Here is a 14,030-nt window from a genome sequence, read left to right on the forward strand (position 1 = left end):
GGGCCCTGGGGTCCTCGGAGCCCCTGCGCCCCAGCCTCTGCAGGGGGGTGGGTGGGGGTAAAGGAGCAGAGGCCTTTTCACAAAAAGCACTGTGGCTGCCAGTCTTCCAGGTGCCACCTCGGACGAGGGGACCCACTTCCTCTGCCGTCTGGACCACACAGGCTGCCCGCTCCTCCCCTTCCTCTCCTTCCCGCAGCTCTGCTTCAGCGAGTCCCCACAGCTGCCATCCCGCCCCTCTGTCCCAAGGGGTTCAGTTTACAGCTTCCATGGCCCGTGGTCCCTGTTCAAACTCTTGGCCACCTCACTGTGATTTCCCTGGTTTTTTATTGAAAGTTTCCGGCCCAGAAATGGGACAAGTAGGCCCAGCAGTGTCCTGGCCCCTGGCCTCCCCTCCCCTGCCCAATGTCCATGCCACGCCCGCCAGGGGTCCGCTCACCTCCCAGCTGCCTGTGCCTGTGGGCACTGCTGGGTGCTCCCAGCTAATCCCTGCTTCTCCCTGACTCCCTCTGGCCTGTGGCTCTTCTGAGGTGTGTGCTTAACCTCCGAGTACGCAGGGGTTGTCCAGGTGCCTCTCTGTTCCCAGTTTCCCCGCTCACCCCTGATGAGCCCCAAGAGCCCTGTCATTTAACGAAGTGTGGCCATGGGCCCTGCACAGGCCAGCTGTTGGGTCAGCGGGGCCACCCACGTCCACGAGGGCCAGCAGCGCCCAACCTGGGCTCGAGCCCCCAGAGTGCGGGTCCCCCAAGGGCTCGTGGGACCCCAGGCTGTCCAGTTCTCCCTGTGGGACATCGGGCCTCCCCTGTCCTCTGGGAAGGCCCGGCCACCACATTGACTCCCAGCTGAGCGCCCCCACAGGCACCCAGGCCCGTACACACCTGGGCCCCACAGGGACTGTGGTGTAGTGTCCCGAGGCCACTGCTGCCTGCAGGACAGCACCCGCCTGGCCATGCACAGACTCCACAGCCCCTGGGTGTGGGGCCCCGGGATTTCAGGCAACAGTGGCTGACCACCGTGGGTCAGTGGGTAGAGAGCTGAGGGGCAGGGCCCCACAGGAAGGGAGCGGCGAGGCGAGGCGCCTCCCTCCGGAAGGCAGGGCAGAGCTGGCCGCAGGGAGCCCGACCTGCCCGTCCGCCTGCTGTCCCCTTGCCCCGGCGGGCAGCCACTCGGCTCAGCTGGTGTGGCTGCACTGGTGAGGGTGGCCTGGGGAACCCTGTGGTCCACGGAGGGCTGGTGCCATGGCCATCAGTCTTGGAAATGTCCCTACATCCTGGTGGAAAGTGGGGATGCTCCCAGGGAAGGATGAGGGTACCCTAGCCACGATGTTGGCTGGTGGCGGTGTGGGGCAAGCATGGCCAGGCGGGTGCCGTCCTGCAGGCAGCAGTGGCCTCGGGACACTACACCACAGTCCCTGTGGGGCCCAGGTGTGTACGGGCCTGGGTGCCTGTGGGGGCGCTCAGCTGGGAGCCCAGAGTCAAGCCAATACCCCCAGGTCCCTGGCAATGCTCCCCACCTGCACTCCATACATAGGCCTGTCCCCTGCCCCATGTGGCTGCTGGCTGCTGGTCCCCTCGGGGCTGGTGAGGGTGGACGTGTTAGGCACAGAGCACCCTCTGCCCAAAAAGCCTCCAGAAGCCTGTGTCTGGGCCAAAGCAGACTGGCCGATGCATGGCCTTGGTTGACACCTGCACTTTGCAGGGGGCTGAAGCCGGGCCCTCTGGGGCAGGAGGCTCCCAACAACCTTCCTCTGAGCCCAGGCAACTTCCACTTTCCTGGACCTGGCCTCCCAGGCCTCCCAGGCCTCCCAGGCCGGGCCAATCAGAGGGCAGCCACCAGGGACTGCCCCCTTCAGGAAGTACAGCACTCCCTGGCTCCCTCTGGGCTCCACCTTCCCTCACTGCCTGCTGGGCTGCCGGCACCGCCACCTGTCCCTCATTGAATCGGCGGCCCTGGCTGACCGGCGTCCAGCTGTGAGGTGCACCCTCCAGGACCCTGAGGTAAGCTGGCCCATACCCTTTCTGAGAGGTGGCTGGGACAACGCCGGGCTCTGTGCTCAGGACTCCTGGGGCAAGGCAGGTCCTGCAGCAGACGCCCCAGAAGGGCCCCAGGTGGCCTCAACTCTCCCGCCCCAGGCGCCTTCCCGGCTCCTGGCCCCTGCTTGGGCGCCTCAGCGGAACCCACGGCAGGGCACCAGGTGTGGGTCCTTCAGGCTGTAGGCTAGAGAGCCAGGGAACGGCCGAGGGGCCTGGGACCGTCCACTGAGTGGCTGTGTTTTTCTCAATACCTTGGCTGTCACTTGGCCAGGTGGGGTGACCAGGTGCAGCGGGAGGTCAGGGATACCCCTCCAAAGTCCAGGCCCGCCCCGGCCCAGGTCTCCCAGAGTGGGGTCTAGCTCCTGGGGTTGGGGCCGGCCTTCCCTACCACCTGAGGGGTGGCCACATGGTTGCTCCCTGCCTTGGCCTGGCCCCAGAGAGGGCAGGTGGTCACCACTGGGAGAAGGGAACAGCAGCAGGTGGTCCCCAGAGAGCTGACATGACAGACGTGACCATCCCTGCGAGCGGGGCCTGGGCAAGCCTCTTCTGGGCAGTGGGACTGGAGCCCAGAGACGGCTGGGGCCCGGGGTGCAGGTGCCATCTCCACAGTCCCTCCCTGTGGGCTGGGCTGGGCTCCCCTGTAGGCGTCCGGTCACCCTTCCCAAACAGCAGTGCCGCCGAGCCTGACTCAGAGCTGGCTGGCCCTGCGCAGCTGCTGGGCGACTGTTGCATCACCGGCTGGCCACCGGAAGGACAGGACTGGGACGGGAGCGGGTGCGGAGTTGGGGAATGAGGAAGTCGTGGGGCTGCGCAGGTGGGAGGGTCCATGCCAACATGCTCCTGGCCCCAGGCTGGGCACCAGCTGGCGGAGGGCTGGGGCCTCCCTCCCACCCCTGCTGGCAGGTCGTGCCAGCAGGTGGCATCGGCAGCTCCTCCTGCACGTTCAGCTCTGTGAAGGGAGGCAGCCGCCCCTGCCAGCTCCGGCCCCATGGCACTCAGGGTGTCCAGCAGGAGCCAGAGGGCCATGGTTCAGAGGACAGTGTTTTCTTAGATGCCACCTGTCCCTGGGGCACCTCCACACCTTCCCCCACTCCCACCTGGGTGGCTCAGGGAGAGAAAGGCCGGGGTGGCCAGAGGGACAGGACCACGGCCCAGGAAAGGCTGGGGACGGCCACCCCGGTGAGCCGATGGGAAGCAGGTCACTGTGCCACTATGCTGTTGGTCACTGAGGTGGGAGGGTGGGGGTGGGGGAGGCTGCACACCTTTTCCAGCCACAGCTGGGCGAGCTCCTTGTCGGGCTCTGCCCAGAGCTCTGGCCTGGGCCACAGCCGGGCCTGACCACTCACGCGCCCCAGCCCCCAGCCCCCGCAGCCATGTCGGACTACGAGAACGAGGATGAGTGCTGGAGCGCCCTGGAGGGCTTCAGGGTGAAGCTCATCTCGGTCATTGACCCCGCGCGCATCACGCCCTATCTGCGGCAGTGCAAGGTCCTGAACCCCGACGACGAGGAGCAGGTGCTCAGCGACCCCAACCTGGTCATCCGCAAGCGGAAAGTGGGTCAGTGCTGCCCCTCCCTGACCAGCCAGGAGCCAGCCCAGAGGTGGCTGCTGCTGCTCCTTGCCCTGGTCCCCAACAGCCGCAGGAGAACAGGAAGTCCCCACACCTGCCCCATGTGCTCGGCGCCTCCACGCTGGAGGCCGTGGCGGGCAGCACCTGGCCCCCGGCCCTGCACTTGGCTCGGGGGACGTCAGCGCCCCAGACCCGCTGCACGCCCAGTGCCCGTGTGCGTCCCGGGCCAGCAGCCAACGGCTTCGCTCGGCCCCTCTGGGTTGCAGGCGTGCTCCTGGACATCCTGCAGCGGACAGGCCACAAAGGCTACGTGGCCTTCCTCGAGAGCCTGGAGCTCTACTACCCCCAGCTCTACAAGAAGGTCACGGGCAAAGAGCCCAGCCGCGTCTTCTCCATGATCATCGGTGAGGACTGCACACCAGCAAGGGGCCGGGCGGGCACGGGGTGAATGGGGCAGCGCAGGCATGAGGCCAGAGAGCTAGGATCAAGGGGCAGTGACCCTATGGAGTGGGCGCAGGGGCTGGCAGGCCCCTCCCTGTCCGGTCTCCCATGGGGGAAGCGGGGATGCAAGAAAATGAGCGAGAGGTGCACGGGGAGGGTCCACACGAGGGGCATGTCTGGTGGTGGCTATCATCCCGCCACTCCTCTGGAGTGGGGAGCAGGCAAGAGGTAGGGGCGCACAGGCTGGCTCACGCTCCAGAGCCCTTCCTGCCCAGGAGACCGTCTGCCGGAGAACCCTGTGGGTCCCGGCCTCAGAGTTAAGTCCTCTCTCGTCACAATCAAGATCACAACCAAATGGAGGGAAGGGGGACAGGTGCTGGCCCCCTGGCTGCACCGTCTGGAGGAGGGGAGAGTCAGAATCTGGGTCCGTTTCCCTGATGGGGGCAGCAGTGACTTGGAGTCAGCTCCGGGACCCAGGAGCTGCAGTCACATCCAGGGCCCCGGGGTGGATGGGGCCTGGCGCGCCGGGGACAACCCTCTGACGCGAGTCCGGTCCGCAGATGCGTCTGGGGAGTCTGGCCTGACACAGCTGCTGATGAGCGAGGTCACGAAGCTGCAGAAGAAAGTGCAGGACCTCACGGCCCTGCTGAGCTCCAAGGACGACTTCATCAAGGAGCTGCGGGTCAAGGACAGCCTGCTGCGCAAGCACCAGGAGCGCGTGCAGAAGCTCAAGGAGGACTGCGAGGCCTGCGGCCGCGAGCTCAAACGCTGCAAGGACGAGAACTACGACCTCGCCATGCGCCTGGCCCGCCAGAGCGAGGAGAAGGGCGCCGCGCTCATGCGGAACCGCGACCTGCAGCTGGAGGTGCCCCGGGGGAGCCTGTGGCTGCGAGTGTCCCCGGCAGAGGGCCGGCGGTGGGCCCCATGGTCATGGGGAGGGGCTGCCCAGCTGACGGCCAGCTGTCCTGCAGGTGGACCGGCTCAAGCACAGCCTGATGAAGGCCGAGGACGACTGCAAGGTGGAGCGCAAGCACACACTGAAGCTTCGGCACGCCATGGAGCAGCGGCCCAGCCAGGAGCTGCTGTGGGAGCTGCAGCAGGAGAAGGCGCAGCTGCAGGCCCGCGTGCAGGAGCTGGAGGCCTCTGCCCTGCCGCCCGGCGCCCCGCGCCCCCCGCAGGAGGGCCGGGCGGACAAGAGCAGCCCCTACATCCAGGTGCTGGAGGAGGACTGGCGGCAGGCGCTGCGGGACCACCAGGAGCAGGCCACCACCATCTTCACCCTGCGCAAAGACCTGCGCCAGAGCGAGGCCCTGCGTGCCCGGGTACGCCACTGTGGGGATGGCCAGATGTGGCCGGGTGGGTGGAGGGTCTGCCCTGGGCTCCCACAGCGCCTGGAGTGGGGTGCGCGCTCGCGGGCAGCCCCGTACCCCTCCACGTCCGTCCTCCTTCAGGAGGCACAGGGGCCTGACCTCCCACCCAGCCCCTTGCCTGCCCTCCCTGGGGCGGTCAGGACCAACTGGTGGTCTGGAAGCCCCGGTCTGGGGGGGCCTGAGGGGATCCCACAGGCTGCAGAATGGGGGCCGCGGGCAGAGGGGTATAGCTGCCGGTCCCCGCAGTGCGCGGAGGAGAGGGAGGTGTTCGAGCTGCAGTGCCTGGCCCTACGGAAGGACTCCAAGATGTACAAGGACCGCATCGAGGCCATCCTGCTGCAGCTGGAGGAGGTGGCCATCGAGCGGGACCAGGTAAAGCACGCCCGCAGTGGCAGGGGCACCGGGGGCCAGGGTGTGGGGCATGCGTGTTAACGAATATTACACGGCTGACAGGGCTGCTGTAGCTCAGTGGATTGAGTGCTGGCCTGCGAATCCAAGGGCCACGGGTTCACTTCCCAGTCAGGGCACATGCCTGGGTTGCAGCCAGGTCGCCAGTAGGGAGCGTGTGAGAGGCAACCACACATTAATGTTTCCTTCCCTCTCTCCCCTTTTCTCTAAAAATAAAATATTTTTTAAAAAGAATATTATAATACTATACAGCTGCTCACAACTGCAGTCTTAACACCAACCACAGCCGAAACTTACAAGCCCGTGGGTGGGGCGAAATGTGCGCAGAATGTCCCTGGCAGGCCGGCTCGGGAATGCCTCCGGTTCTCAGGGACATTTCTGCAGGTTGAGTGCGGAGGTTTTTTATCTCCTTATCTTTCCTGAGCTGCCCACACTTCCGGTCGTGAGCCTTTATTCTGTTATCTACAATCCCTGACTCTTAAGTCCCTGGGCCGGATATGGAGGAGAGCGCAGGAGGCCAGGCTGGGCCCTCGCTCTGAGGGCCGTGCTGGGGGTGGGGCTGTGCTGGGGCCAGCGCTGCTCAGGTCCCCACCGAGGGTCTCCCTCAGGCCATCTCGTCTCGAGAGGAGCTGCACACGCAGTATGCCCGCAGCCTGCAGGACAAGGACGTGCTGCGCAAGCGGGTGCGGGAGCTGAGCGAGAAGGCGGACGAGCTGCAGCTGCAGCTGTTCCAGTGCGAGGGCCAGCTGCTGGCCGTGGAGGGCAGGCTCAAGCAACAGCAGCTGGAGATGCTCGTCCTGGTGTGCCTCCCTGGGGCCCCACTCGGTGGGACACCGGGGTGGCCTCCTGGGAGCAGGCAGGTCCCCAGCCTGGAGTAGAAGAAGGAAGAACCCCCAGATATCCTCATCCTGGCCTGGTTTGGCCACTGCCCCCTGGCGGCCCTGACAGGTCCCCAGGCCTTTCTGAGTGCCCTCCAAACCAAGTCCACCTTGAGGAGCTCAGGGCCTAGCAGGTGGCTCTGGGTGTGGTGAGGGGCAGAGAGGGACCTCCCTGGAAGACGGGCCAGCCTGGGCCCCTCACCACACCCACCACAGCCCATTCCCGAGGCAGCTCCGTTCCCCCACAGCCGGCTAACCGGCCCCTCTTCTGTGACCACAGAGCTCTGACCTGGAGGACAGCTCACCCAGGAACTCCCAGGAGGTGAGTGTGACCCGCGCGGGTGGGCTCCCGGCCACAGCCTCTGCTGGACCACAGCCCCATACACGTCCCGTGGGAGTTCCAGAAGCTCGGCCACCTGCCACCGGCCCTGGTGAGCTGGGCCATCCCCTCCTCCCAGCTCAGCCGGGCAGAAGAGCAGCTGGGGCCCATGAACCCCCTATGCGGCACCCACCCTGGGCCCTCATGGGGGCCTCCCTGAGGGGCCCTGGCCTGGCTGTGCTGCAGGGTCCCTGAGGAGCTGGTGCAGAGGGTGACAGCGACAGGGCAGCCACACTGTCCTAACCCGCTGCCCCCTCTCTCTTTGGAAGCTCTCGATCCCCCGGGACCTGGAGGAGGATGCCCAGCTCTCTGACAAAGGTGAGGAGGGGGCACCGGTGCCGCCCTTGGCCTCCTTGTCGCCAGGAGCTGATGCCAGTCCCCACCCTCGGCACACGCAGCCCCAGATGGCTGGTGCCCTGTGCTGCAAACTCCAACCCTGTCCCGCTCATCTGCACAATTGCACCTCCCAAGTGGGGACACTGAGGCTGGGAGGGACAGGCAACCCCCTATAGTCCCCAGCAAGAAAACAAGAGCCCCATTCAAACTCGGGGCCCAGGACGAAGGGTCTGTGTCCCAGCTCTGCCATCAGTCTGCAGGCTGGAGGCCCCGCCCTCGCTGAACTGCCTCTCCAGCAGGGTGCAGGGGAGGCAGCAGTAGGCCAGCGCCCAGGTGTGCTAGGTATGCCAGGCTAGGAAGTGGGAACAGAGCAGGTAAAGAGGGGCTGTCGTGGTAGATAATGGTGGGGGCTTCAGGTGGCAGGGGTGGGACCCCTCTGCCTGACTGGAGACAGGACTGGGCTGGGGCAGCCAGGATATGGCACAGAGGGGTGACCCAGGGCCAGGGGCTCACTCTGAAGGTGGGTGTCAGTGTTCTGGAAGAGCCTGTGCTAGGCCGGGAAGGCAGGGGGACACTGCAGGGGATGCGTGGGAAGCCAGATGAGACTTCCTCAGTGTCAGGCCTGACCCCAGCTTCTGAAGGGGATAAAAGAGGAAGAAGGGACACCAAATGGAGAAGTGAGGGTAGGGCAGTCTGCTGTGGCCCAAAGGCTGAGCTTGAGGTTACCAAGCTCCCAGCCACAGAGGGAGAGGCGGCAGGACCTGGAAGGTGGCAAGCCAACCAGCCCTGGAGCCCACACCCAGGCGTGGTGCGACTCTTCACAGGAGCCAGGGCGGCTCGAGGGGTGGAGGCTGAGGAGCGGGATATCAGCCCCAGGCAGACACCTAGGCCCACTATGATGTCCCTGAGACTGGAGTCCACAGTCCCCCATCATGGCCAGTTTAGGGGAGCTAGCCCCTCCTCAGAGCACCTGATGTCCGAGGGTCCTGAGCTCTGGACCCATCCAGGCTGTGGCACATTCGGAGGGGTCCAACTGCAGCCGCCACGGAGGAGGGGCCGGCCCACCCCGGTGACAGCAGCCCTGGGGGGCATCCTCCTGGGAGTGAGGAGTGAGCCCCATGGCCCCATCTATATACTGGGGGCCCTGGTGAGGTCCAGGCGAGGATGGGACAGAACTGGCCTGGCAAGGGCAGGGCTGCAGAAGCGGGTGTGGGCCCTGCCAAGCTTGGTCCGGGCATGTGGGCAGGACCCACAGGCTCCACTCCCCTTTCCAGGTGGCCTGCCTGACCAGGAGAGCCCAGAGCAGCCTTTTGAGGCTCTGCAGAAGGAGCGGCTCTCACTGACCCCCAATGTAAGGCAGCCCTGGGGTGGCCCTCGTGTGGGGAGAGGGGCTCCTGCACTGGACGCCTGGGTGACCACAAGGGTCTCTGCCCTGTCCATGGGCTCTTGAGGGGCAGTGTCTGGAACATGAAGCTGAGCCCCGTCCCTGCACAACGCAGTGGGCGGAGGTGCGGCCAGGACAAGGCTGTACCTGGGTAGTCGGAAGCCTGTCACCTGCTGTGCAGTGTTAGCGAGTCCCCCACAGCAAAGGGATAGAGGAACCCTGGCCCAGGATGCTGCCCACACGCTGGGTCTGTCTGGTCATCTGAAGGGAGGGACACACACCCCGCTCCCCTCACGGGGTCCGCACAGGACGCAGACCGCGGCCAGCCAGTCGCGGTGCAGAGCTGGTGCAGCAGCCTCCCATCTGGGCCTGACCGCGTGCATCCCGGGGGCGGGGCCCACGCGGGCGCTGGCGGGAGCCTGAGTTTCCCAAGCCTCCCGCTGCAGGGGGCTGGTCTGAGCGGCGGGGAGCCCCCCGAAAAGGAGCGGCGGCGCCTCAAAGAGAGTTTTGAAAACTACCGCAGGTGGGTCCAGGTGGGCGCTGGGCTGGGGGATGGCGGGGGGGGGGGGGGGAGCGGAGGGCGTGCGCATGGGCAGCTCCCCGTGGGCAGCAGCGCACATCTGCGCCCTCGGCTCTCCCGCAGGAAGCGGGCGCTCCGAAAGCTGCAGCACGGCACGAGACAGGGGGAGGTGGACTGGGAGAACACCACGGGCAGCGACAACACCGACACCGAGGGCTCCTAGCGTCCTCTGTGCAGGAAACCGGCGGCTTGGACCAGCCACTGACCGGCAAGGAGCGGGCGCCGCCCCATTGGGCCGCCTCCTTCTCGGCAGCCCGTTTCCACATCAGCACACGCACTGTGCCGCTCACCGGCGAGTTCTACTTTTATGTAACAGCGCACATGCATGAGCAGTGTTGGAAACGCAGCTCCTAAATAAACGACCGCAGTGTCCGATGATGGCCTTACTCGCACGCAGCTTCCAACCTCTTGTCCGTCCGCGCGCACCGCCCGCCGCCAGGGGGCAGTAGGGACCGCTCCGGCCGCCTGCCACCGGGTCGAGGGCTGTCGCTTCCGCCGCTGCCCGCTTCCAAGATGGCGGCAGCGCAGCCTCAGCTCTGCTGGGGGAAAGCGGGGAGGGGCGGTCGGGACCGGTGGGAGTGATGTTGCGAGCGGCGCTGTGCCGCGTGTCCACGCTGGTGAGCCGTGCGCGGCCCCGGGGGCCGGGCCTGAGGCTGTTGTGGGGGTGCGGAGTCCGCCGGGAGCCCGCGGGGAAAAGACGGGAGCGGGACTGTGGCTGGCGGCGCTCGAGCTCTGAGCCTCGGCCCAGGGCGGCGCACTACCAGCTCGTCTACACTTGCAAGGTGGGCGCACGCGGGTGTTGGAGCCGGGACTGGCGCTGAACCGCGCACTAGGCAGAAGTCGTGCCCGAGACACCGCGTGGAGGGGTGAAGCTATTCCTCAGGGGGCGGACCCTTCTGGGAGGGGGCGAGGCCAAGCTGCGAATGACGCTATTGGGGAGGGGGACATTCCCGGAGAGGGGTGGAGCCATCCCTTACGGGGCGGGGTCTCACGGGGTGGAGCTATTATCGGGGGCGGGGCCTTCCTGGAGGGGTGGGGGGCCTTCTGGGAAACAGCTGGACCTATCCTAAGGACGGGTGCTTCTGGGGGCCGGGCGGGGCCAACTGGAGAGTGATGCTGTGTCCCTTACGGGGAGGGTCTTTCTGGGTGAGGGGTGGGGTTGCATGGAGGTGGAGCTGCTCGTGGGGGCGGGGCCTTTCGGGAGGGGGGTGGAGCTACCCCTTAGGGGGCAGGACTTTCTGGGAGAGGGTGGAGGGCCTTCTGGGAGAGGGTGGGACGGGCTTTTGAGGAGGGGTGGATTCATCCCTGAGGAGAGCAGGCGCTTAGGAAGAGGGCTGGTTCTGCTGTGGGGTGGAGGTAGACCTCAGTGGGAGGAGCCTTTCTGGGAGGGGCAGGGCCAGGCCTACGGCCTCACCTGTGCTGTTTGTCTCCTTGTGTCTCCACCAGGTCTGTGGGACTCGCTCCTCTAAGCAAATCTCCAAGCTGGCGTATCACCAGGGTGTGGTCATCGTGACCTGCCCTGGCTGCCAGAACCACCACATCATCGCGGACAACCTGGGCTGGTTCTCTGACTTGGATGGGAAGAGGTGAGGCCACCTGGACAGGGTTGGGGGAACAGAGTCCTAATGAGGTTTAAAGAGCCCCCTTCTCCAGCCTTTCCAGTACCAGAGGAGCCAGTTACATTAGCATACAGATAAAACACAAATAACTTGTGTAAGTATGTCCCAAGCATGGGACATGTTTTTATTTGCAAAATCTGCTCTTGCTTGGGCCCCTTCAGCCCTGCTGCACTGCCTGACCTCCCCCCACTGACAGCAGGCAGGACCCACTTATCTGCCAGGCCCACAGGCCTCCCCTAAAGTAAAGGGTCGGACGGTGGTGACTTTTAAAGTCGTGATTTCCTTTCATTTTTGGTTCCTTCCTTCACCCTGCAAAGATATCTTGAATGCTTGTCACGCCCTGCTTCTCATGCCCGTGTCCTTTGTCGGTGCTGGTTGACCACACCGGACCTGAGAGTGTGTGTGAGGTGGTGTGGGCAGGGCCCTGGGCCTGCAGGGTCAGCCTCACCCCTCCATGGGGGGCAGTGGTCAGGAGCCTGTGGCCAGTGGCCCTGGACAGTCCGGTTTGGTTTCTGAGCGAGCACTGCCCCCTGGGAATGGGACAGTAATAGCAGTTGCTGCTTGGGACGTGGAGAAGACCTGGAGGGCAGCGGCACTGGCCCCAATGCCGCACCAGTGTGGGGACCCGTGTTCTGGCTCAGGCCTGTCCTTGGGTGCCCTCCTGGGACCAAGGCACGGGGGGTGGGGGACCCGGAGTGTGATGCTGCCTCCCTCTCTCTCAGGAACATTGAAGAAATCCTGGCGGCCAGAGGGGAGAAGGTGCGCCGCGTGGCCGGCGATGGGGCCCTGGAGCTGGTTTTAGAGGCTGTAGGGGCCCCCAAATCTACTGCTGCTCCAGAAGGGGGTGAGGACCAGGACCCTAGCCATCCTGGCAAGACGGAGCCGGGCTGACCTGCCTCTGCCCTCGAGGAGGAGCCGCGCCGCTCGCCCTTGCCTATTTCCCTCAATAAACAGACATCACTTGCAGATGACCAGATGATGGGCCTCGGGCTCTCCTGTTGTCCCAGCTCTGGAGTCAGAATGGCTCATGGGACCCCCAGTGCAGTGGGGGGACCCTGGCCCACCACCGCTGCTCTGCCCAGATGACCCACCCTGTACTAGCCTGATGCGGACCACGCCCAGTGGGAAGGGCTGGAATTGGGGTCGGACCAATTGGCAGGCTGTGTGGCCCTGGGGGGTCACTTTGCCCCTCTGAGCCTCTGCCTTACTGTCTGCCTATGAAGACGCTCATAGTGCCACCCTGTCGGGTACACGGATGGGGAGAGCACATATGGGACAGGCTCAGGGTGGCTCAGTTGTGCCCACACGTCTCTGGGGAGAGGCCTGGAAGGAACGGCCAGTAGGCCACTGTTCTTCCTGGGGAGAGGATCAGCACACTCTGCCTGTCCCATCCCTCTGGCGCCACATAGAGAGGCCCCACAGATCCCCTCCATGCCACCTGCCATCCCCTGGACTCACCAGGCTGTTCATGGTGGCTGCAGGTGGGCTGGTTGGCCGTGGTGACGAGGGAAGTGGGAGGGGGGCCGCCATCTGACAGGCGGCGGCCCTGAGTGCCCCACAGACCCCCCTACCCTGGGGCATGGGATTTGTCTTGCGACCTTGTTTGACTGCCTTCTCAGGATGTTCCTGTGTTTATGGAACTGTGTTTATTTCCAGAAGTGTTCTGGGCCGTGTGACCTCAAACGTGAATCACCAGCCAGGCTCTCGGATCCCAGCAGGCCCTGAGCTCCTGAGTGCCGCCTCGTGCCGGCGCTCGCAGCCTTGGCTCTGTTCTCCGGGGCGTGGGCAGCTCGTGCTCTGCCTGGATTACCCCCTGTCCTTCCCTTGGCGAACAACCCGCTATTACTCCCTCCCAGAGCCTCCTGTGCAGCTTACAGAGCTGTCACCCTGGGGCCCCCCGCAGCCCCCACCTGCCCCTCCACAGAGCACTGAGGCCATGTGGGGACTGGCTAGCTTTGAAATGCAGGAGTTGGGGGGCTGGGCCTTGATCTAGCTGCCTCACTGCCCTCAGAGTCGGGGGAGGTCCGGGGAGCTGGCTGGCTGGACCTAGGAGGGCCACCCAGGGCCCTCCCTGCGTGGATGGGGAAACTGAGGCCCATGGTTTGGATGTGTGTTGGCCATGTCTTACTTTTTGCATGCGGATGCTTGGCATCTGGGCCCTGCTGCCCCGGGTAGAACAGCCCCCTACCCTCCAGGGCTGGTCAGTTCCCAGAGAGGTGACAGACGCCCATGAGCGCACCCGGGCAGCTACCCTTCTCTGGAGCCACCGGGGTTCTTTGTACCGGCCTGTCCTGGGCTGGCCAGGCTCTCACACACGTTTCCCTCCCCGCCGCCTGACCCACCTGCAGCCTTCCCGTGTGGCCCCTGGGGACTGGTGTCCCTCTGCTCTCGGGACCTGTGACCGTGTCACCATCTTTTCAGTGGTGTCACCTCCTGACCTGCCAGCCTCACTACACCAGAGTAACAGATCCTTCCTCAGTGTGGCCACCTCCGGGCCTCCGCTGGCTTTCAGCCCAGTCTCAAAGGGCCCTCAGGGCCTTCTCTGGGTTCTGCCCCCCCAACCCCCAATTATCTTTTCCTCCCCAGCCCTGGTCAGGACCCTCTGCAGAGGATCAAACCAGGGAGTCGTGTCTGGGGACGTTCGGTAGGGAATGTCACATCAGACTGGCCCGCTTCCTGCGGGACTCCTGGGAGCCTTTAGAGCGCTCGCCGGGGCAAGGGCCACGAGGGGGGCGCCTGCTGTGCCTGTCCACAGGGTGTCCTGGTGCTGGGTCAGGGTGGCAGGTGCTGGTGAAAGCGCCCCGGGGCCCCTTCTTCATCTCAGGAGGGGCGATGACTCCACGTGGGCTCCTGTGCTCCCTGCACTCCTGCCTGCTTCCCTCCCCTCTCTGGGGCTCCCCCGCCCCCCGGGGGTCATGGGGGTATGCAGGGAACAGAGGGACAGTGCCTTATGGGGTATGTGTATTTGTAGAGCATTGCCCCCCAGCTGCTTTCTCAGCTGCCTCTTCCCCGGCTGTCCCATCGGGGTCGCCAGCC

General features: G+C 65.3%; 2 protein-coding genes across 4 annotated transcripts; both read left to right on the forward strand.

Annotated features, from left to right (window-relative positions):
• The first annotated feature begins 1,882 nt into the window (after nt 1-1,882).
• Nucleotides 1,883-9,785, forward strand: CARD9 (caspase recruitment domain family member 9). 3 transcript variants are annotated; one of them, XM_053919308.1, is made up of 12 exons: nt 1,883-1,994; nt 3,386-3,587; nt 3,866-4,003; nt 4,601-4,905; nt 5,012-5,362; nt 5,657-5,782; nt 6,427-6,618; nt 6,977-7,018; nt 7,345-7,393; nt 8,686-8,762; nt 9,242-9,318; nt 9,439-9,785. In XM_053919308.1, the coding sequence occupies exons 2-12, from the start codon at nt 3,404-3,406 to the stop codon at nt 9,536-9,538; spliced, it is 1,641 nt and encodes a 546-aa protein (XP_053775283.1). In that variant the 5' UTR covers nt 1,883-1,994; nt 3,386-3,403; the 3' UTR covers nt 9,539-9,785. The 3 variants fall into 3 exon arrangements, 2 of the variants coding, with proteins under 2 accessions (XP_053775283.1, XP_053775285.1); XM_053919310.1 differs by having other exon boundaries at nt 1,888-1,994; nt 3,393-3,587; XR_008426233.1 differs by lacking the exon at nt 9,439-9,785 and having other exon boundaries at nt 6,977-7,127; nt 9,242-9,298.
• Nucleotides 9,786-9,863: 78 nt separating this feature from the next.
• On the forward strand, nt 9,864-11,970 carry DNLZ (DNL-type zinc finger). The gene is made up of 3 exons (XM_024562211.3): nt 9,864-10,157; nt 10,822-10,961; nt 11,717-11,970. Exons 1-3 carry the CDS (start codon nt 9,957-9,959, stop codon nt 11,883-11,885), a joined length of 510 nt encoding a protein of 169 aa, XP_024417979.1. The 5' UTR covers nt 9,864-9,956; the 3' UTR covers nt 11,886-11,970.
• Nucleotides 11,971-14,030: the final 2,060 nt, after the last annotated feature.

Source organism: Desmodus rotundus, chromosome 1, assembly GCF_022682495.2.
Source record: "Desmodus rotundus isolate HL8 chromosome 1, HLdesRot8A.1, whole genome shotgun sequence".
Classification (NCBI taxonomy): Eukaryota; Metazoa; Chordata; class Mammalia; order Chiroptera; family Phyllostomidae; genus Desmodus; species Desmodus rotundus.